We start from the raw sequence: 18,971 nt of genomic DNA, 5'->3' as shown, positions 1-18,971 counted from the left end.
AGAACTAATAGTACCTTTTTTCATCCCAACATGGCTGCTAAGTTGGATATATTTAAGAGGTGCTTAATTTCATATAAGAGCTATGTAAGAATTTAGATTTCATACATCCCATTTCAAACTACCATACTTTAATCATTACACATGTATGTGTATATATATATATATGCATATGTATATACATACATACATAGGTGTCACTATACATATCTGCACATGTATGTGGATGCATATATACATATATCCTACTTTTTCTACATATCTTCAAATAACATTATTGGGATTTGAATACATATTTTCTACTTGTATTAAAACAAAGTATAAATGTGCAAGAACAAATGGATAAAAACATATAATAAATATACTCAAAAATTTCCCTAAAAGTCATAAAAATCACACTGTAAACAAAATAGAAGGCAACGCTGTTCTCCATAAGATTCTGCAACATGAAAATTCTTCAGCTTCATGAGAAAAAAAGCTTTTAAATTGTAACAAATGGTAAAGTAATATTATATACTCTTAATAATTTTATAATATTAGCTTAAGATTTCTTAAAATCTCTCAATTTTTCTCTCACAAGTCAGTCATAACTGTGCATCTTTTATGTCATACTACTGAGAAAAGAGAAATAAACCCATGTTTTTGACCTGCTTTTAATAATAATTCATTCAGACAAACAAACATTACTTTGCATTTGCAACAAGCTAAGACCCTGCAAATATTTATTGTATCCTAACTGATCACTGGTAACTCAATCTCAGTAATATGCTTCTAATATTTTAATACCATAAACTCACTATTTCTTAATGCTGTTTTTTTTTTTTAGTATTTTATTTCTCCTCCTGCATGGTAAGATACCTTCTAAGAATCCTCTCCAGTCCTCAGAGCCAGATGTTCTCCTCCTGTTTCCTCAGGTCCAGGCAGCATATTTGATGTGCTTATTAGTCGTTGTTGGTTTTTTTTTTTTTTCCAGAGACATAGGCGTCTTCCATCCTACCTACTGGTTAGGCACGTCAGATTCAGTGCCAGATTAGGATGACTATTTCTTTCCCAGGTTGGAACTGATTTGCATTCAGCCCTCTCACGGTGTGGTCACAGAAGGCTGTGTCTCTCTGTATCTGTAAACTGATTGATATTTGTGTCTGTAAAAACACCATAACATTTTTCTGAAGAGTGCCATTAGATTTCAGTGTGCATCTTCAGGTAACTATGTACAAAAATGAAAATCAGTATTAAATTTATTAAAAGTTGTCTCATTGCACGACAGAAATTTTGCTTAACATGAGCTCGGAAGAACACCAGAGAAAATAATCATGTTTCTTGCTCAAGCAAGATTAATTATTGTGTCTGAATCAAATAGAGATGAAGCCACACAGCATCCACCAGATACAAGTTCAACTTAAGGTAAATAATTTATCTTTTTTAAATGTTTTCTCAAGAACTTGCTAGTGTTAGCTAAATTAAATTACAGATTTTAATGGCAGTATTAATAAATAGTAAACATTATTTTGGGTAGCAAATTATAATATGAAGAGAAGACAAGATTATCTTTTGTAATATAAACTGTATCTTAATATAATTGAGTGGTTACAGTCTCTTCACCTTCACCCAACTATAGCCAAACTGATCTCCTTTGAGTTTCTGTTCATCTTCAAAGTAATATTCCATAAAATGTTTAAAAAGGAAAAAAATCTAATTACATGCAATATCAGAATAAGATACTAGACTCCACCAATACACTTCCTTCACAGGGATACTGCACAGATCTGAAGGTTGGTACGTGAGTCCTGCTGTAAGTCTTTGGAGGGACAGTAAGCCAAATGATCAACCAATTAACACTGGATTTTAATTTCATCCAATTTGAAGTAATTTCTAACCCTTTTTCACTGAAACAGTAGTATTCAAATGCCTGTCACAGGAAATCATTAAACCTAACAGAAAAAAAAAACCAACAAAACAAACCCAAACAAAAAAACAACAAACAACCCCCCCTAAACCAAATAAATAAACACCCTTCAACACCCCCAAACCCATCACTCTCCCCTGAGTTACTCACTGGCATCCTCTGAAGTCTGTCAAGATCAAAGCTTTGGATTTTATAACATAATAGTCTTCTATCTATAACTACTTTTCTAGTCAAAATGGTTTACCAGAGAAATTGCAGTGAAATGGCCAGTTAATTTTTCTTTGCCTCATAAAGCTAGCAAGTAACACACCAGTAAAATAATCCAGTATGTTAAAAGTGTTTCCAAAAGGATGTTTCACGTAAAGAAAAGAGAACTTGCATTTGCATTAATTCATTCTCAAAGTGTAGGATTATGATTTTTAAAACAGCTCTATTGTTATTTATACTTGCATTTTGATAATACTCAAGGGCTCTCATTATAACTGACTGATTTAGATACAAAAATTGAGAAAAGGTTGCTATTCAGCCAATATTTATTTTAGCCACATAGAAGTTAAATGCCTACATGGCCCATATCAACTAGACACTCATGGTGCATCTGAATTTATTCATCTTAAAGTTATGCATTTAGAATGAGCTAATTATCTAGGCTTGCTTTCTAATTAATGGGAGGAGACAGGCACCTTAAGAGGATGATTCATCTCTCCTTAAGATTGGTATAATGAAATGTTGGAAGTGATGCTCACGATCTTTTTCCACAGACTACAAAGAGAGCCTAAATATCTAGTTTAGACTGGATATATACAAAAAGGAATAAAGTTACATAAAAAAAATCCCAATTTGATGGTGCATTGCCTGTTTGTGCTCAGCATAAAATAAGAAAAAAACTTTGTGCAATAAACGACCACTACATTACTTTTCAATTAGTATAATGTGCCCTAGCAAACTTACTGATGCAACAATTTCTTACTCTGTGAATAGTTCCACTGAAATCTGAGAACTGGGGACAAGTGTTCATGAGTTTTAGTTGGAAAATTTTCCTCTAAAGGATGTATAAGTATTCGTCCTTTCCAGACTGTACAGTAACCTGATTAATATTCTATCTAGAAATTACATTCAATACTGTTACTCAAGCCAGACAATATTTCAAGGAAGATGTTGTCAGAGATGACCAACCAACAGACTACGAGCTCAGCCTGACTGTTGCTCACTGCCCACTCCCTGCTGCCCTCTTGCCTAAGGGCTACGCACACATGGCAACTAAACCAGCCTGTGACTGGCCAGTTTTTGCTAGATCCTCTTACTTCCTTTCACAAGTTCCTTTTCACAGAAGAAAAAGCGCTTTAGCTCCTGACATATAACAAGAAAAAGTCTGTTCAACTGCATGGGCAGTATCAAGCAATTCATGTGGATGGCATACAATTTGATAGTGTCTCACTGGAATGAACCTATTCACATGCTCAAGTATTACACATGTTCTCCTGACGCCCATCACACCACGGGAGACACATTTATTCTCATCATGGGACAGTCCTGTCACACAAGGGGTGGGAAAAGAGAGAGTAACAGTGTACTCATTATATGATACAGATATACTCAAATCATTCAATGGATAAAATGGTACTGCAAGCAGCCCTCTCATTTGTCCACAAGGACCTGTTCAATTTGTCCCATTGCAGAGACTGAGAATGGCTGTATTAGAAGGGATGCGAACTAATTAAGAGGAAATGGTTGTATCTGGGCTATTACTTATGTCCAGCCTTTGCGCTCTTTCCCAGAAACACTATTATAAAGCATATGCATTAGAAAAAGCATAAGAAAAAAAAAAACAAACCAAAAACATCTCCCATGATTATCAAAACAAAATATCACAGTACATCACTTTTTCATGGTGATGTACTGAATGCGGGTGCCAATGTATTGGCAGAAGGGGGCTGCAGGGGAGGCCTCTGGAAAATAGACATGGGACTGTCCTGTGCCAAATAGTCAGTTTCAGCCGCCTCTGCAATGCACCCACTGCAGACATAGCTAAGCCCGTCAGACAAGCTGGCAACATCTTGGGAAAATATATTTAAGAAAGGGCAAAAACCACTCTGGGGAATGAACACAGAGGGAAGGGGGTGGAGTGGCAGAGACAGGACCAAGAGGAAGAGGAGGTGGGAACAACAAGGTCAGGGCAGTAGGAGCTGCTCCACATAGCTAAGCACTGACTTCATCCTCATAAGCCACCCATTGCCTCACTGAAGGGATTGAGCACAATATGCAGCAGTAGATGTCTGGAGTGAAGGTGTGGAGACTAGGAAGATGGAAGAAGGAAATCTGAAGTTGAGCCTGAGAAGTGGGAGGAAAGGTGTTTTTCCTGCATATTTAGATGTCTGTACTTGTTGTTTCCCAATATTCCAATAAAAAATTAAATATTTATGCTACCTGGCAATACATTAATTCCCCAAGTTGTTTTGCCCCTGACAGTACTTATTAAGGTGTGTTTCCCCGTCTTTAATTGAACTCTTGAGTCTTCTCACTTCTGATCCTCCTATTTTCCTGCTTTCTCCCTCATCTCACTCAGGAGCATGGGAAGGAAACTAGCAAGCAGCTGTGGGTGCTTGGCTGTTAGCCAGGGCCAACCTACCACATTTAAAATGAAAAGGGGATGAATGGATCCAACAGCAAATTGCTTTCATTGATTACCATTAACCAAAAGTTTCTTTGCTGTGATGCAATCCATCTAGACTCTAAAAGTGAACCTTTTACCAGGGAGAAAAATAGCAAAGCTTTTTAAGTAAAAAATAATTCAGTTGTGCTCAGCTGACTTATGGTGTTGCTGGTGTAAGCAGGAGGCTCACAAGAAATAAATGAACAGCTTCTCTTTCCTTTTAATTTGCACAAGTAAGAGACATTTAAAATAAACAAGTGTAGCTGCTTACTGAAGACTAAGTTTCTTCTTTGAAGTTTCTAAGCAAGAGAAAATCTGGTTATGTTACTTCTGTCATGGAACCAATATTCAGGGAATGGTACGTCCTTATCCTGGAAACAGTTGTGAACATGTCTCATGACAAATTGTTCCAAATTATTTTGACAAAAGTCTTTCTAGTGGGGCAAAATAAAAGGAATTTTAATATAGATTTTATAATCTATATTTTTTAATATAGATTAATATAGATTTTTGTTTAATGTCCAAAAATTAAATTCATGATCTTTACTCTTACATCTAGAAAAATAGTGTGTTTAGCATTTATATGACGCAACCAAATCACTTTTGTTGTTCTTTTGTGCTGGGAGATTTTTTTACCACGTTATTTTGAACATGGTTAAAAGATAACCCACATACCACCCATCTTTTTATGACCTAATTCAAAATTAGAGCAAATAGAATAGGATTATCCAGTCAAAATTTTTATTTTTTCCCCTATTACCATGCTGAAAAAAACCTTCAGAAATGGCAATAGGGAGGAATTAAGATGGTAAGTAATTTTCTAACCAGCTCTAATGCAGAGATACTCCACTAGCACTATTCATTGCAAGCATTACTAAATACAATTATTGGAAACAGATTTGAAAACACAACACAGCGATCACAAAATTAGGAGGTCCTACAAACCAGGAAAATATTTACTCTGGAAAGAACACTTGTACAATTAGGAAAAGAAGGATTATGAGCTGTATAATGGTTATATAGCTGCCTGATTGCAAACTACATAGATCACATTCTTCAAAAAAATGTGCAAGCTAAAGGGCAAAGACATTTACAAAATGAGGCATATACATTAGCCAACTTTATATCCCAATTCCAAAGATTTGATCATTTAATAACTTCAGTAAGAATACCAAGGAACATCTGAATTACTCCCTCAGAAAAACAAAATAAAAACAAATTAAAAAACTGTAAATATACTTAGCTTGGTGAAATATTTGAGGGATAGAATTTAAACAAGATAGGATTAGGCAACAATTAGAATTAAAAAGTCTTAAAATGAGAGATATCTGAAACAGCAAACAATTCTAAGACTAAAAATATCTGCCTAGAATACATGAACAGACTAAGTGGGTTCTTAGAGTCTGACAGAAAAAAAAAAAAAATTGAACAAATGAAATGTGTATATTGTATTACAGCAATACAGGAAAAACAGCAATTTAGGCCACAACATATCCAGTTTCCTTCTGCCTTGTGTGAGTACAAAATTCTTGCTCCTTCCCTCCTCCTTCCCTCTCTTCTTCCCTTTCTTTTCTCTAGTTCTTTCTCTCTTTCATAGGAGCTCTAGGAAACTGGTAAATACTTGCTGTTAGAACACAGCTCCTTTGCACATAGGAGCTAAAAGGCAAAATCACAACACAGCAAAATGAAAATTTTCATTATCTCAAAACTATAGTAATTCACTTCATTTTCACCTTATTTTATATGACATTTTAAGAACACAAATAAATATAGTAAGTATTAAAAAAAGACTTTTTTTTTTTTTTCATTTTCTTGTGGTAAACCAGTATTAACTTCCTTTTAACATTTGAAAGGTTACTTAATAATAGCTTCATGGGTCTCATTACCTTTTGGCCTGGACTAGAGCATGCTGCAAGTATATTTGAAGAGAATAACACGCTTTTTGAATTGCATCAGAATGTCATTAAAGAAGTTGATGAGAAAGAACACTTTCCTTTGCTATATGCCTTCAGGTACAACACAATCTCATGTTTTTAAAGGATGGATTCTGTTCATCAGTGAAAAAGAACATGTCGTTTCCTCTGTTCAACATGCATTTTTCAGGACTAATAGTTCACTGCTATTATTAGACAAGTGCTGTAATTGAAAACATACTCAGTTGTCTATTATAATAACTTACATGAACTCGAGATGTGATGCTTCTTATGTAGCTAAGAGTAACTTTTGTAAATGACTAATCCATGTCAACAGCTTCTAATTTTCTTCATCATAGTTGCCAGTTTTGTCAGCAGCGCAGAATAAAAACACTGGGAAGGGGGGGGGAAGAAGAGAATAAAGTAGCCTTCTAGCTTACTAACTTTTATTTCTAATTATTTAAAATTTGTATCACTAGGGGTTCCTTTAGAAAGCATGTTTGCATACAACATCATACAACCACCAACCTGGCTAGTTTAAGACAATGTCAGAGGAAAATAGGTCTGTCTGAGCTCTCTACTCTAAGATTTCCTTCTGAATAGGCTGATCTTTGGTACAATAGAAAAAAGAAGAGACCATTTTTACACCATTATCTTTTAATTTAAAATACTGTCCAGGATGTGAAAAATCCAAGATCACTATCACTGTGAACCTGAAGCAGTTCAAACTTCTGTGTTCACAGCCCAGAGTGCCATAGCCATAATTCTTGTTAAGCACTTCCTAACAATCCCAGGCTAATATCCTGTCTTCCTCCTAACCCTCTTCTAACACTAAGCTGATTTTAATTCATCACCCTCAAAATTCCTCTCATACAATCAAGAAGCCATCACACAAATTCTTCTGCAATCCTAATCTTTCTAAACCATCTCCCATCATATTCCAAATCCCTTTCTACTCAAGAATCCTGTATTTCTGTGTCATCAATATAAAGTCAAACTGAATACCTCTTGGATGCAGCTCCTCAACAACTCCATTTCTGCTTGCCTAGATATTGCTGTTATCACTCTACCATTACAACTCCTGATGCTGCTGCACATTGCTGCTTTCGTCCTACATGACTTCTTTCCTCACAGCACAGGCTTTTCCACTGGCCAGCAATATACAGCAATCCCTATTGCCAAACATCTGTGGTTCTCCAGATGTTAAAGCAGCCTCAGCTGCTGGTCTGACAGGGATTTAACACAGGTTTGCATTTACTAAAATACACCTAGAGAGCACCCTAAGGGCAGAAGCAGAAAAAAAAACATTTGTGATAAAACAGGATGTATGGAATCCATATCCTTAGCAAGTAATTACAAAATTGCATAGCAGGCAATATGCCTGGTCAGTTTCTGTTCTAACACTTGTTTTGGTTAGTCTTCTCTTTCATCTTCCTTCTTTCTCTCTCAGCATGGCTGCTAAATGTAGAGCTTCTGCTTAAGCCTGGCAGATACAACCTATTCAGAAGTGATTATTTTTTCCTTACCTTTTCTCTTTGCCTATTATTCCTTGCCATCCTCTCTCCCAGAGATTACCCTTATATATACTCTTCAGTAGCTATGTTTACCCTCAGCCAGCAGGTTGGATTTGTAAAAGATCACAAAGGAAGACATTAGATTTATTTAATATAACTTTGTAAGGTACAGTTAAGTCTTGCAGGCTTTGAATCAAGTGGATTTTGTCACATTACATACACTGCACACAAACCATAGTCACTTCAAAACCACAAGCTTATTTTAGATCCTAACCCCCCTCCAAGACTGTTTAACAATTCATTTCCATTTGATTCTTGAAAAAGAGTCCATAATCAAAATTACATACACTTTTAACATTACTTTTTAAACAACCAGAGCTTAAGTGGTAAGAGAAAAAACACTGTTTCACAGCTGGAAAATGTTCTTGTTCACAAACACCCTGCTTGCTTTTTTGTTCAAAATGCTTTCACTATTCAAGTAAAGCTTACATACTCCTTAACCTGTTGCAGGCAGGGAATGTTCTACCTCATTGCAATCCCTAATAACAAAGTCCATTTTGTTGCAAAATAACTTACCACCATAGTTGACAGTATCTTAAAAACAAGAGTAGACAGTATTAACTTACCTTTTTCCTTCCTTACCTAAAAACAGACTGCATTAAGTTAAAGAGGAAAAGACAATACAGTGTATGTTAATTACTTCTAATAATTGCTAATTCCCTGCCATGAAGATATTGTTTTGAGCTGTGAAAGAATATGAACTCCAACTATACATGAGCTCAATGTTTACAATTACATATAACTATATATAAATGACAGAGTTTGGGGCAGGAGGGGCATTTTACCTTGCAGCACGGAATTTGTTTCTGTTTCTGTCTCTGGTTTTCAAACAAGATGGCTCTACACTGATTGTGGATAAATGGATACAAAGTCCAGTCACGTGAATTGAAAACAGAAGGGCGGAGGGAAGGAAGGACAACACTGAAAAAGACAACTTACTATACAATGCTAACACAATTGCTACTTCACTAGTAAGAAATAATCTCAGTAAGTTTTCATAACACCTATACACACATGCCTAACCAAATAATAAACTAAAAGCAGCAACAAACTTGTTTCAGTTTATTACTCAAGATCTCCTGTTAGGCTTTTCAAATGCTAGTGGCTTTGCACCATATTTCTGGAAAACATGTGCAGTGCCAATTTCAGGTATATTCCCGCCTTCTGTACACATGGTAAACATTCCTGCTGAATGTAGCAACTTCTGAGAAACTGCATTAAAACCCCTTTTAAAGCATAACTTCAGTTTTTTCAAACTTTTCCATCAGAGGCATAGAATTACAGAGATTCACTGCCTATAAACACACCCAGTAGTAGCCCATCCTGGTTTGTTCACTGTACATTGTCTTAGAAACTTCTGTACTCCCGGAAAATGACTGCTCCCAGGGAGTCCGAGGACCCTAATACAAAAAAAAAAAAAAAAATCATTCATAAAACTTTGAAAAGTGCTACCTAGTTTACATATTATCCTCTTCCCTCCACCCCAATTTATGTATTTTCCACCAGGAAACTTGGTCAGAAATGCATGTCCTTAGATGTCTTTTCCCCCACATGGATATGAATGCAGGGTTCAACTTCATTTTTTCTTTCATAATTTGTTAGAAACGTCGGTTTTTAGATACTTTGGTCTTCTGGTCACCAAGTGGGAGACAGTATCTACACATTTATATTTGAACATTCATATGTATAACAAAGTTCAACTCACTGAATTGGTAAAGGAATTTTTTTTTTTTTAATTGTGTTTGGAACGAAAAGGAGATGAAAAGATGCATGACTGGATTTATTTTAATCTAGCGGAGAGGCAGAGCTACCATGAGATAGACCTTTTGTCTCAGTTCATTAAAATATCTCTGCCAAAGCTTTGGAAGTTTAGGATCAAATTCAATTGCACCACAAAGTGTTCATCTACCAGCTACAGTACAGGTATATCTTTGTAAAAATGAAACATGATGCACTGCTTTCTTAGACTGACTGAATATTGGCACACACCTAAATGCTTATGCTTCCACATAAACCTGCTAATACAAACTTGTATTTAATGTGATAAACCAATAACAGAGCTAAAAATGGAATGAAGGATACTTGCTTCTCAGTACAGTAAAACCCAAGGAACCTAGCTAATTTCAGAAAATGCTTTTGAAAGTCACACTTGTCCAGAATTAAAAAATGCAGCTCTGCTGTTCCTAGGGTCTTTATAAAAATTGGATTATTGTATATTAGACAATATTTATGCTGTAACAAATCTTCAGCAAAAAAAAAAAAAAGACGTTTAATCTTTATTCTTTGGCTTTGACCAAAACCACTAATGCCAAGTTTCAGTCTAAAAATTCTGTATCTATGTAGTTACCCTGAGGGATGCAGGGGAATCATTACACAAACTTGTGAAATCTGTGCAGAGGGCTTTGTACAGTTCTGAGGAAGTCATAATGGCTTTTATTATGGAAGTCAGTGACATGTTCTAATGATTTTGTTATTTTTTATCATGGTTGTGTTAAACTTTAGTTAAGAGTTTAGCTAGGAGTTTAGCTGGAGGAACATACTGACTATACCACGCAAGAATAAAGATCCAGGTTTAGTAGTCACTATAGCCATAGTTTCTAACTCTCAGGTACTTGACTAAGCCACCTCTACTCACAAACAGAACAGGATCTTTAAGGAAAGGTGGTCTTGCGCAAACAGGAAAAGTATATTCCATTGAATCTACATGAATAATGTATGTGATGAAGTCAGAAAAAGCAGATAGGTATGTACATTCCAACCCTTTGTCAGGTCTTTCAAGAAGCAACAATCACCCAGCTAAATATATTAAAAAATTGAAAATGGGAAAAGGTTTACTATATTCCCACCAACTTTAAACAGCTTTAGTGCCAGCACTACCCCAGAAGATACTTGTGACAAATGTCAGTGACAAGAATGCCACCTACTGAGCGGAGCTTTGCGCTTCATGAAACACAGATGCTTTCGTCAGAGCTCTGTAGCTCAAGAGCACAGCCTAACCCTACCTCATTTCATGACCACGGAACAAGATGGCTAGATGGCTAGTCTCTGGATGGCACATCTTACTTAATGAGGACATATAACCATCTTTAATATTAAAAGTCTTGTTAATAATTTCTTTAAAATTGCATTAGTCTAATTTTTCCAGATAAGGGCATAATTGTTGGCCTAAAAATGAAAAGCCAGTGAAAAACAGATTACACAGTCAGGCTGTCAAATGTGTTCATTACTGTAACACTCATTCCCTATTAGTTGCAGCAGCCACCAGGCTAAGTGACACATGCAACATTTTTGAAATAGTGATACAAGGATTCATTTTGTAACACAGCTTTTTTGGAAATAGTTGCCTTACCAGGCTTGCAAGATAGAAATGTTTCATACTTAAAAACGCAGAAAAATATTTTAAACTGTATGAAGAGGTAGTAAGCTCTTCATGGGCTAGATCTGTTGCCAGTGATCTCTTAACAGTGAAGTATAATACTGACTATTCTTAATTAATGAGGATACAGCTAGAAGTGATCCATAAAGAAAATTTTAAAATTAGCAAATGGCAGCAAAAGCTTTTGGCTTACTACAAAATGGGAACAACCTAAGCAGGAGTAGTAAAAAATATTCGTAAGAATTACAAATCATTCATTACTGAACGAAATAAAACTATGGCAAAAGAGCTAATTCAATTCTTATGTTAATTCAAAGTTATGCTGTACCTAAGAAGGCAGCCTATTAGTAAAACATGGCCTTTCTATTTGTCACTTATGAACCCCACAGCTATAAAAACATATCTGAGTGGTGGACTTCTCTAAGGATACAGAAAAACTGGAATCCTGAAGAGCAAATGAAATGCTGAAAGCTTCAGAAAGCATTAACTTATGAGGAAAGGTTAAAGGAATGAAATTTGTTAAAAAAAAAAAAAAAATTGAAAAAATATAGAGGAAGAACAAAGATATCCTAGAAGAGCAAAGACTTGGAAAATTTTAGGCAGAATGTCTGGACAGACATTTTAAACATACACAATTCTGTCTCAAATAATTCATCTATGTCTTGAACATCTGTTCTGGCCTTACCAGCATGTAAACATACATGAAAAGAAAATCTAGGAATCTTTCAATCCTGCAGTATCACTGTGAGAATCATTCATCCAGGTGAAATGGTTCAGATGCGCTTAGTAGGTGCAGCTAGTTGTCTTAGGAAATAAAAAAATGAAAAAAAATCAGGATCTCACTGGCTTCACAGTACTGAGACTATATGCTTCCTTCTAGGTAGCCCTAATATCTGACTGTATCAGTATTTACAAGTGGTGTTTCCATTTTACAAATGTTTTATGAAAACAAGTATCTGCTCTTTACCTTCTGCTAAGAAAATTCTAGTTCAAAGCATAAAATAGGAAATAAGACTACATTATTTTCTCATATATTTTGTTACAACACACTGAACCTTATTCCTCAAGGTATGTCTCCCTGCACTACCTAGGCAGGTAGGATGACTACCCTGATCATGTAGACAAACATTCTAGGCTGAGTGTTGGCAAGCTCATTTGTTTATCTCTGCTTGACTCTTCTGGGTAGGTACAAAATTGTAAGGCCATGCACGCACAAAGTAAGCAGAATGTCTGAGCTCTGGAAATTCAGTTCTACAGCTTGTTGCATGCTGAGTGGGGAACACACATATAAAACCTGACTCTGAAGCATTACAGATCAGTAGCTTAGAGACCTTGTGACCCAGAGAATCACAATCCTTCTATCTCTCTTCCATCTGAAGCTGTAATTGTTGCAGCCTTTGAAGAGGTTGAGCTGAACAAGACTGAAAGGGACCACTGGAAGGGTCAGTGCATTCAGTTCCACCCTTATTGCCAGCAACCAAGTGACAGATGTCTTGTTCAGGAAGGTTGACAGAATGTGTATTCCACATGGCACTACAAATTTTTTCTTGTAATCTGTAACAATCAAACTGTAGTAAAATGAAAAAAAATATAGCTATAAAATTCACATGCAGACAAGAAAGAGAACGAACAGCATGACCAAACTTTTAGGCTCCTGCAACACTGGAAAGTTAGATAAATAAAGCTGCAAATGAAGGAAATGCAATCCCTTCTGCCCTAATCTTTCTGGTAGTTTAAGGCTAAGGGACCACTAAGCACTTCAGGATTTCAATTACAATGACACTGCTAATTACCTTAAAACTTTGCCTGTGTGCAGCCAATGTTTTACTAGAAGACAAAAAATTATGTCGAAAAAGCTAATTCACAAACCATAGAAGAGAGAAAATTATTCTCACTGACTTGAGTGGAAACAAAAAAAGGCCCCTGAAGCATGGCATTAAAGCTTCATTTCTCAGCTTCAGAAACCAATTGTTCTGTTGTACCATCCCATCAATAAATGCAGCAATGGACATCTAAAAATATCTTAAGAGTTCTTCTTGTCTCTTGTGTGCTTGGCTGGCTTTTCCAGAATTTCACTCCTCATTGCTGTTTAAAAGCCTTTTTACAGTTCCTCATCTAAATTTATGGATGACCAACACGTATCTTCTTCACTTTATTCTCTTGAAGCATAACACATCATCTTTCTTGCCTTTGTAACTAACCCATGTGGCAAATAGCAAAATCCAGAAAACAGATGGCTCTCCTCCCCCCCTCCCTGCTTGGCTGTAAGAAGCCAAGCGATTGGCTAAAGAGGATAGACTCCCTTTTGACTCATGTAATGAATAAAAGATTATCCAGATCAGCAGGTGTATTGTATTATTTAATTGCCTTAATATACATGCTCATTTTCACTTTTGCAACCATAAAAACATATACTAAAACAATAATAGGGTAAAAAGCTCTTGTCTGGTGACATCCAGCACTGGGAGGGGTTTAATTTTCTGAGGGCTTATAGGCTCAACTATAGCAACTGTTGTGAATTTCAGCTGATGGTTTAATTAAATTACTTTTAAGTCTAATTCATTACAAGTAAATTGTTACTAATAGCAGGTTTAACAGTTGTTCATGTACATCATTGCAAAAGCTTTTAAATTACTGGATTTACACAAGTCTTTAGATTCTTTTTTAAGATTCAAATCAAAATGGATTATAATCTCTTTATCCTCTTTGCCAAGGCGCCTGCAGAACAAGAAAAATAAAGTCAGTCATTTCTGTATGAAACACATAGTGCATGACATTCCTGTAAATGGTACAAAAATATGTAAGTGAATCCACGTTTCGAGCACAATATAAAGTTGTGAAATAGGAAACTGCAATTTTTGAGTCAAGTGCATTACCTAAGAAAACACGCATATTCTGAAACTTTTACTTTCCAGAAAAAAAAAATAGGTAAGTTTAGTAATGTGGCAAACATTTTAGCTCCAAGGTAAACAAATCCCAAACAAACATACAAAGGTTAAAAAAGGTTATGAGAACTGTATATGCAAAACATTGTGTTGTGTACTTAATAACCCCATGGATACAGGCCTGAGTGTTTACACCTTATCTCACACCAAGAACAAAGTGATTGTAATGCATTATTACAAAACCATAGAAAAAAGCCTGGTTTGGAGTAGGAAGAGTAAGCTATAGGCAGCTAATTTACATTTGTTAAAAAACCTGGACATCCACATATGTATGTATCATGTAACACCACAAAATATAAAACTTGGCAGAGATTTACTTATCTGCTTCTGTATATGCCTAGATAGAAAGTTAAATTAATTTAAAAAAATGTACAAGAAGTTAACTGTGTTCCTCAGACGTTGAGGGATTCAAGTCTACTTGCATCTCAGTAGCCAAAGTTCACCCTTCCCAGTAACCACACATCAGGTCCTCAGGCATATAATTAACTATCCATGCTCACAGTTACTGTACCTCCACCACAGTATGCCTCCTACAACTCAGTTATTAAAATAAAGTCTTCAGCACTTGAAATAGGCTTAAAATAAGTGATAAAAGGCAAACAAAAAAAATCAACTGCATAATTCCCAATCTCAACTTCTTCACTCATTCAAGAAAAAAAACAAAACCCAAATACTACTGTTGAAATGAGACAAATATTTAAGACAGCTCAAATAAAATTTAAATCAGCATTCTCACTATGCATCTAGAAAACTATGCTCCACCATGAATTAAAAGTTCTCCTTGGTCTTTCATTGAGTTTTATTATGTTAGTAAAAAGACACAGTCATGCTGAATAAACCTAAATGGTTTGTCTATTTTGAGAAGATTTTCTTGTGTTTGAATGCAGCTTTGAAGAATCAAGTAAGCTAATATTTCACTGATTATCACTGATGAGCCGGAGTAAAGCAAAGCAAATTGAGGTCATCAGTCTGTCAGGTAGCCTGACAGTCTTGAAATGCACACACTAAGATATGTAGCACAAACCACTTAACCCTAAAACGTTCATCTTGTAGATTACACTTCAATTTTATAAGCTTTTTTCCAAAGGTTGCCTTTAGGATTTATTTCCACTTTAAATAATCACAAGTTTTGTATAAGCCTTATGTTTTCTGAGATGAACTCAACACTAAAAACAGTCTCTTTCTTTTGAGAAGAATGGAAGAGCCAGAGTTGTGATCAAAATATGCTTTTCTCTAATTAGAACAATAAATCAAGATATCTGACTGATGCTGTTCGTTGCTTTTTATTTTTAATTTTTAACAAGTACAGGTGTTTGTATGCCAGCAAATACGACTAAAGACAGGGTTTTTTTTTCTTTTTTTTAAGACTATCTCCTAATTAGAAAGCGGATGAATGCACTTCAAGTATCACTGCCACACAACCTCATTACTCACCATCTTGAAAATTTTGCTTTTACAGCAGAAACACATTCTTTCTTAAAATAGGAGAATGCCTACCATTGTAAGTAGTGATATTACTATAACGATTTTTTTATTCCTTTTAACAGAGTAACACTTTTTTGGACACATCGTATGTAGGACTTTCTATTGATTCTATCTATGTTCTCATCTAAGTGAACCACTAAGGAGACAAACACATTTGGTGTCTGAAACAAAGCTGGAATATTGACTTGGTGCACAGTATTTATTGCTGAAAGAAAATGGCTGTGGGCATTCTTAACGTTTACACAAAGTTACAAAAAAAAAAAAAAAATCTGGAAGCACAGGACCCATTTTCCTAAATCTATGCAAGACCTAACAGGTGTGCATCAGGACTACGGATGACATTTTTAAAAGACATTTAAGGCAATGTGCAGTCTTTTTCCTAGACTACACAGGCAGAACCTAAGCAGCATTATCAAATATAATCATTACAAAATAAGTTAAAAACAAACAAACCAAGCAGAAAAGCAACCCAAAACTCAAATAATTTAGGTTGAAAGTCAAGTTTTATTATTAAAAAGGTACAAGTAAAGGCCAACAGTGTTTTATTTGTTTTCCTATTTCCAAGATAAAAAGAGGTATAAGGACTTTGTAACTACGCTATTTCTCACAACTCTAGGGCAAGGGTTCTTTTAAGGGATAGGTTTTGGAGGCAGGTAAGATGCATAAGGAGGATAACTTACAATTCAAATGTGATTGTATGACACCTAAAGACCACCTCTAACTTGCTAAAAAGGTGAAGTATTGCAAATTCAAATGAGGGAACTGTCAGGAAAAAAAAAAATAATTGCCAAGAGGCCTACCTACTGACAAGACAGACAGGACTTGCAGTATATGAAGCTGCGACTAACCATTGCCTTCCTATGGAACTGTGAAGCAGTACAAATCTTCAAGTCAGTATGTCACCTTGTAAGCTTGACAGAGCTCTTTCCATAGCTGCTTCTGCAACTAGTATTTCAGCAATCTTGATGCCCAAAGGTGAGTTACCTGCATTAAAAAAAAAATAGAAGTGAAAGCTGATGAGCAAAGTTTTACCTCTTCCCCTTGCAACCGCGCAGACAGAACTGGATGATGTGTCCATGCAGGGAGATTTTGCCTTTTCTCAAGAGCACTGGGTTTGTTTTTGAACTTCAGATCTTCTTGAATGCTTAACCATCCCACCCTCACCCCCCCGGCCCCCACCCCAAAAAAACAACAAACAAACCACCATGCAAAACCCAGAATTAACTATTTCTCTACCCAGCAGCCCTTTTAAGAGATGGGTTTACTCTTTCCTCATGGTTTCACATAGATTAGTGCCTGTTTATGGCTCCAGTTACCAGCGATAATACTATCCTTGCAATTTTCCACACATTCACACAAAAGCTTTGCGAAGGAACACTGTCTGAAAATGTCAAAACTTGAGCAACTCCTCAGTATGACCCGTAAGCTGCAGCAAACGGAATCTGAAATGAGAAGTCCCCCTCCAGGAGAGACCCCATGCAGAGAAATAGGCTTTGTTTTTAAAAAAGAACCACAAAACAACCAACCAGAGAAGGCCACGCTCCCAGCGCCGCTCCCGGCACACACACCGGCCCCACAACACCCCTGCTCCCCTCCGCTCCCGCCACCGCGGCGAAGCGCGCTTGCGCGGTCAACTGCCACTTAGGACCGCGGCTGCTCTGGCCTAGGCATGTCCTCTTCTTCTTCCTCCTCCGCAGCCGGGCTGCGGCCAGTCACTCACCTGATCTTTGACATGGACGGCCTTCTTCTGGGTGTGTAGCTTTTCCCCTCTCCCCCGCCACGGCCTGGCCGCTCGCTGCCCAGGCACACTGCGCAGCCGGGCCAGGCCCGGCCCGTTCGCTCGGGCGGTGAGGGGCTGCAGCGGGCAGCCCCCTTCTCTCCCTGCCGTGACGCGCCGCCTCTCCACCGAGGCGCCTCCCGAGGCCCGACCGTGCTGTCCGGCTGCTCCTTGACGGTGTTGGAGCTGCAGACGAGCAGCTAGGGCACCCGGGGTGGTGTTGCTTAAACGCGTCTTACTTCCTTGTCCCGCTGCTTCCTCCAAACGTGGGCAAACTTCTGAATTAGAAGGTCCAGGGCTGAGGCTGAAAAGGGAGCTTACACTGAATCACCGGTGGAGGACTGAGTGAGGTTAGGGTGGCTGTGAGGAGATAGGTGAGGAGCACATTGGGGTTAAAAGCCGTGGGGAGTGGGGTCTAGGGAGCGAATGGGTTTCCAGTTTGCCGTGACACGAAGAGTTCACTACCCGGGGGTGGCTTTTGCTGGATGGGGTTGCCCAGGAGAGCACTTTTAAGTGTTTAGAGGTGCAGTCTGCAGCTGAAAAGCTTAGAAACTGCTGTGATAGTCAACTCCTCGGTTGTTATTTTGGTTTCAGCTTTGCAAGGTTATTCTGAAATCTATTGCCTCTTGTGCTACAGCTGGATTGCACTTTGAGGTTTGAAGTCAATATGAGTAGAGCAGCTTTTAAGTCTGTTCTTAACTATTTTCTGAATCGGGGCCTTCTGCTGTGTGTCTCCTGTGGAATAACGGAGTATTTTTGTATGTGCTTTGTTTTTTTTAAATAGTCCATGTGGAATATTACACAGGAGCCAGCTTTGGATGTGGGTGAATTCTTCAAGAGTGTGAACTTGAGGTGCCTGCCTTCTTTCTGCAAAACCCATGTTATTGCAGTTTCTGGAAAGACCTCTGTGAAGTCTAATGAATTATTCTGCAGAAGTGTGCTTTTCCCTTCTTCAGGCCTATAAGAGGTGAAGGCTATTCAGTTATCATGGTTTAAAACAAAAATGGTTTTACTTCTATTGCCATGTTAGATAGTTTCAGTAACTTTAGAGCCTTTGGCTTCAATTTGTCTCATTTGCACTCTCAATACGCTATGTGAAACAACGATTAAGTAAGTTATTATTTTCAGTTTCACCACTGAGGTCTCAGATAGCCTGTGGGGTTATGTTTGCTGGGATTTTTTTGTTTGTTTGAGTTTTTTATTAGCAATTTCATTTTTGTTTAGAAGTTTCAGGGAAGTTTTCTTTTTTACTTACATATGACTGCTTTTAAGTATAATCTGAAAATCTGTTTCATAGAGAATACTCACCTGAACAGGACAGTCTAGGTAAGCAATATGAATGTGT

At 37.0% G+C, this 18,971-nt stretch overlaps 2 protein-coding genes and 1 long non-coding RNA gene across 12 annotated transcripts in view; 1 reads left to right on the top strand and 2 right to left on the bottom strand.

Moving 5' to 3' along the window:
* The window catches only part of STS (steroid sulfatase), a 98,548-nt gene extending 80,547 nt beyond the window's left edge, over positions 1 to 18,001 (bottom strand). Inside the window, exons 1-3 of one of the 9 annotated variants that reach the window (XM_061459852.1) lie at positions 17,570 to 17,998; positions 16,753 to 16,833; positions 6,736 to 7,749 (exon numbers count right to left, since the gene is read on the bottom strand). In XM_061459852.1, coding sequence (XP_061315836.1) covers positions 6,736 to 6,737 — 2 coding nt within the window. In that variant the 5' untranslated portion in view covers positions 6,738 to 7,749; positions 16,753 to 16,833; positions 17,570 to 17,998. Of the gene's footprint in view, positions 1 to 794; positions 1,140 to 6,735; positions 9,405 to 16,752; positions 16,834 to 17,569 lie in introns of those variants that run through there. The other 8 variants (XM_061459858.1, XM_061459857.1, XM_061459856.1 and 5 more) reach the window with 8 other exon arrangements.
* On the bottom strand, positions 13,758 to 15,623 carry LOC133272579 (uncharacterized). Its single transcript, XR_009744470.1, has 2 exons — positions 15,101 to 15,623; positions 13,758 to 14,137 (listed from the first exon to the last, which is right to left on the bottom strand). It is a non-coding gene; the product is annotated as an uncharacterized LOC133272579 (long non-coding RNA).
* Positions 17,446 to 18,971, top strand: part of PUDP (pseudouridine 5'-phosphatase) — a 79,515-nt gene continuing 77,989 nt past the window's right edge. Inside the window, exon 1 of one of the 2 annotated variants that reach the window (XM_061459861.1) lies at positions 17,446 to 17,600. In XM_061459861.1, the coding sequence (XP_061315845.1) occupies positions 17,519 to 17,600 (82 nt within the window). In that variant the 5' untranslated portion in view covers positions 17,446 to 17,518. Of the gene's footprint in view, positions 17,601 to 18,352; positions 18,594 to 18,971 lie in introns of those variants that run through there. The other variant, XM_061459860.1, reaches the window with a different exon arrangement.

Source organism: Pezoporus flaviventris, unplaced genomic scaffold, assembly GCF_033815535.1.
Source record: "Pezoporus flaviventris isolate CSIRO_AGI_PZ_B2104156 unplaced genomic scaffold, CSIRO_AGI_Pfla_v1 ptg000030l, whole genome shotgun sequence".
Lineage (NCBI taxonomy): Eukaryota > Metazoa > Chordata > Aves > Psittaciformes > Psittacidae > Pezoporus > Pezoporus flaviventris.
Note: the sequence above shows the minus strand (reverse complement) of the source record. Positions and strands in the feature narration are given on the sequence as shown.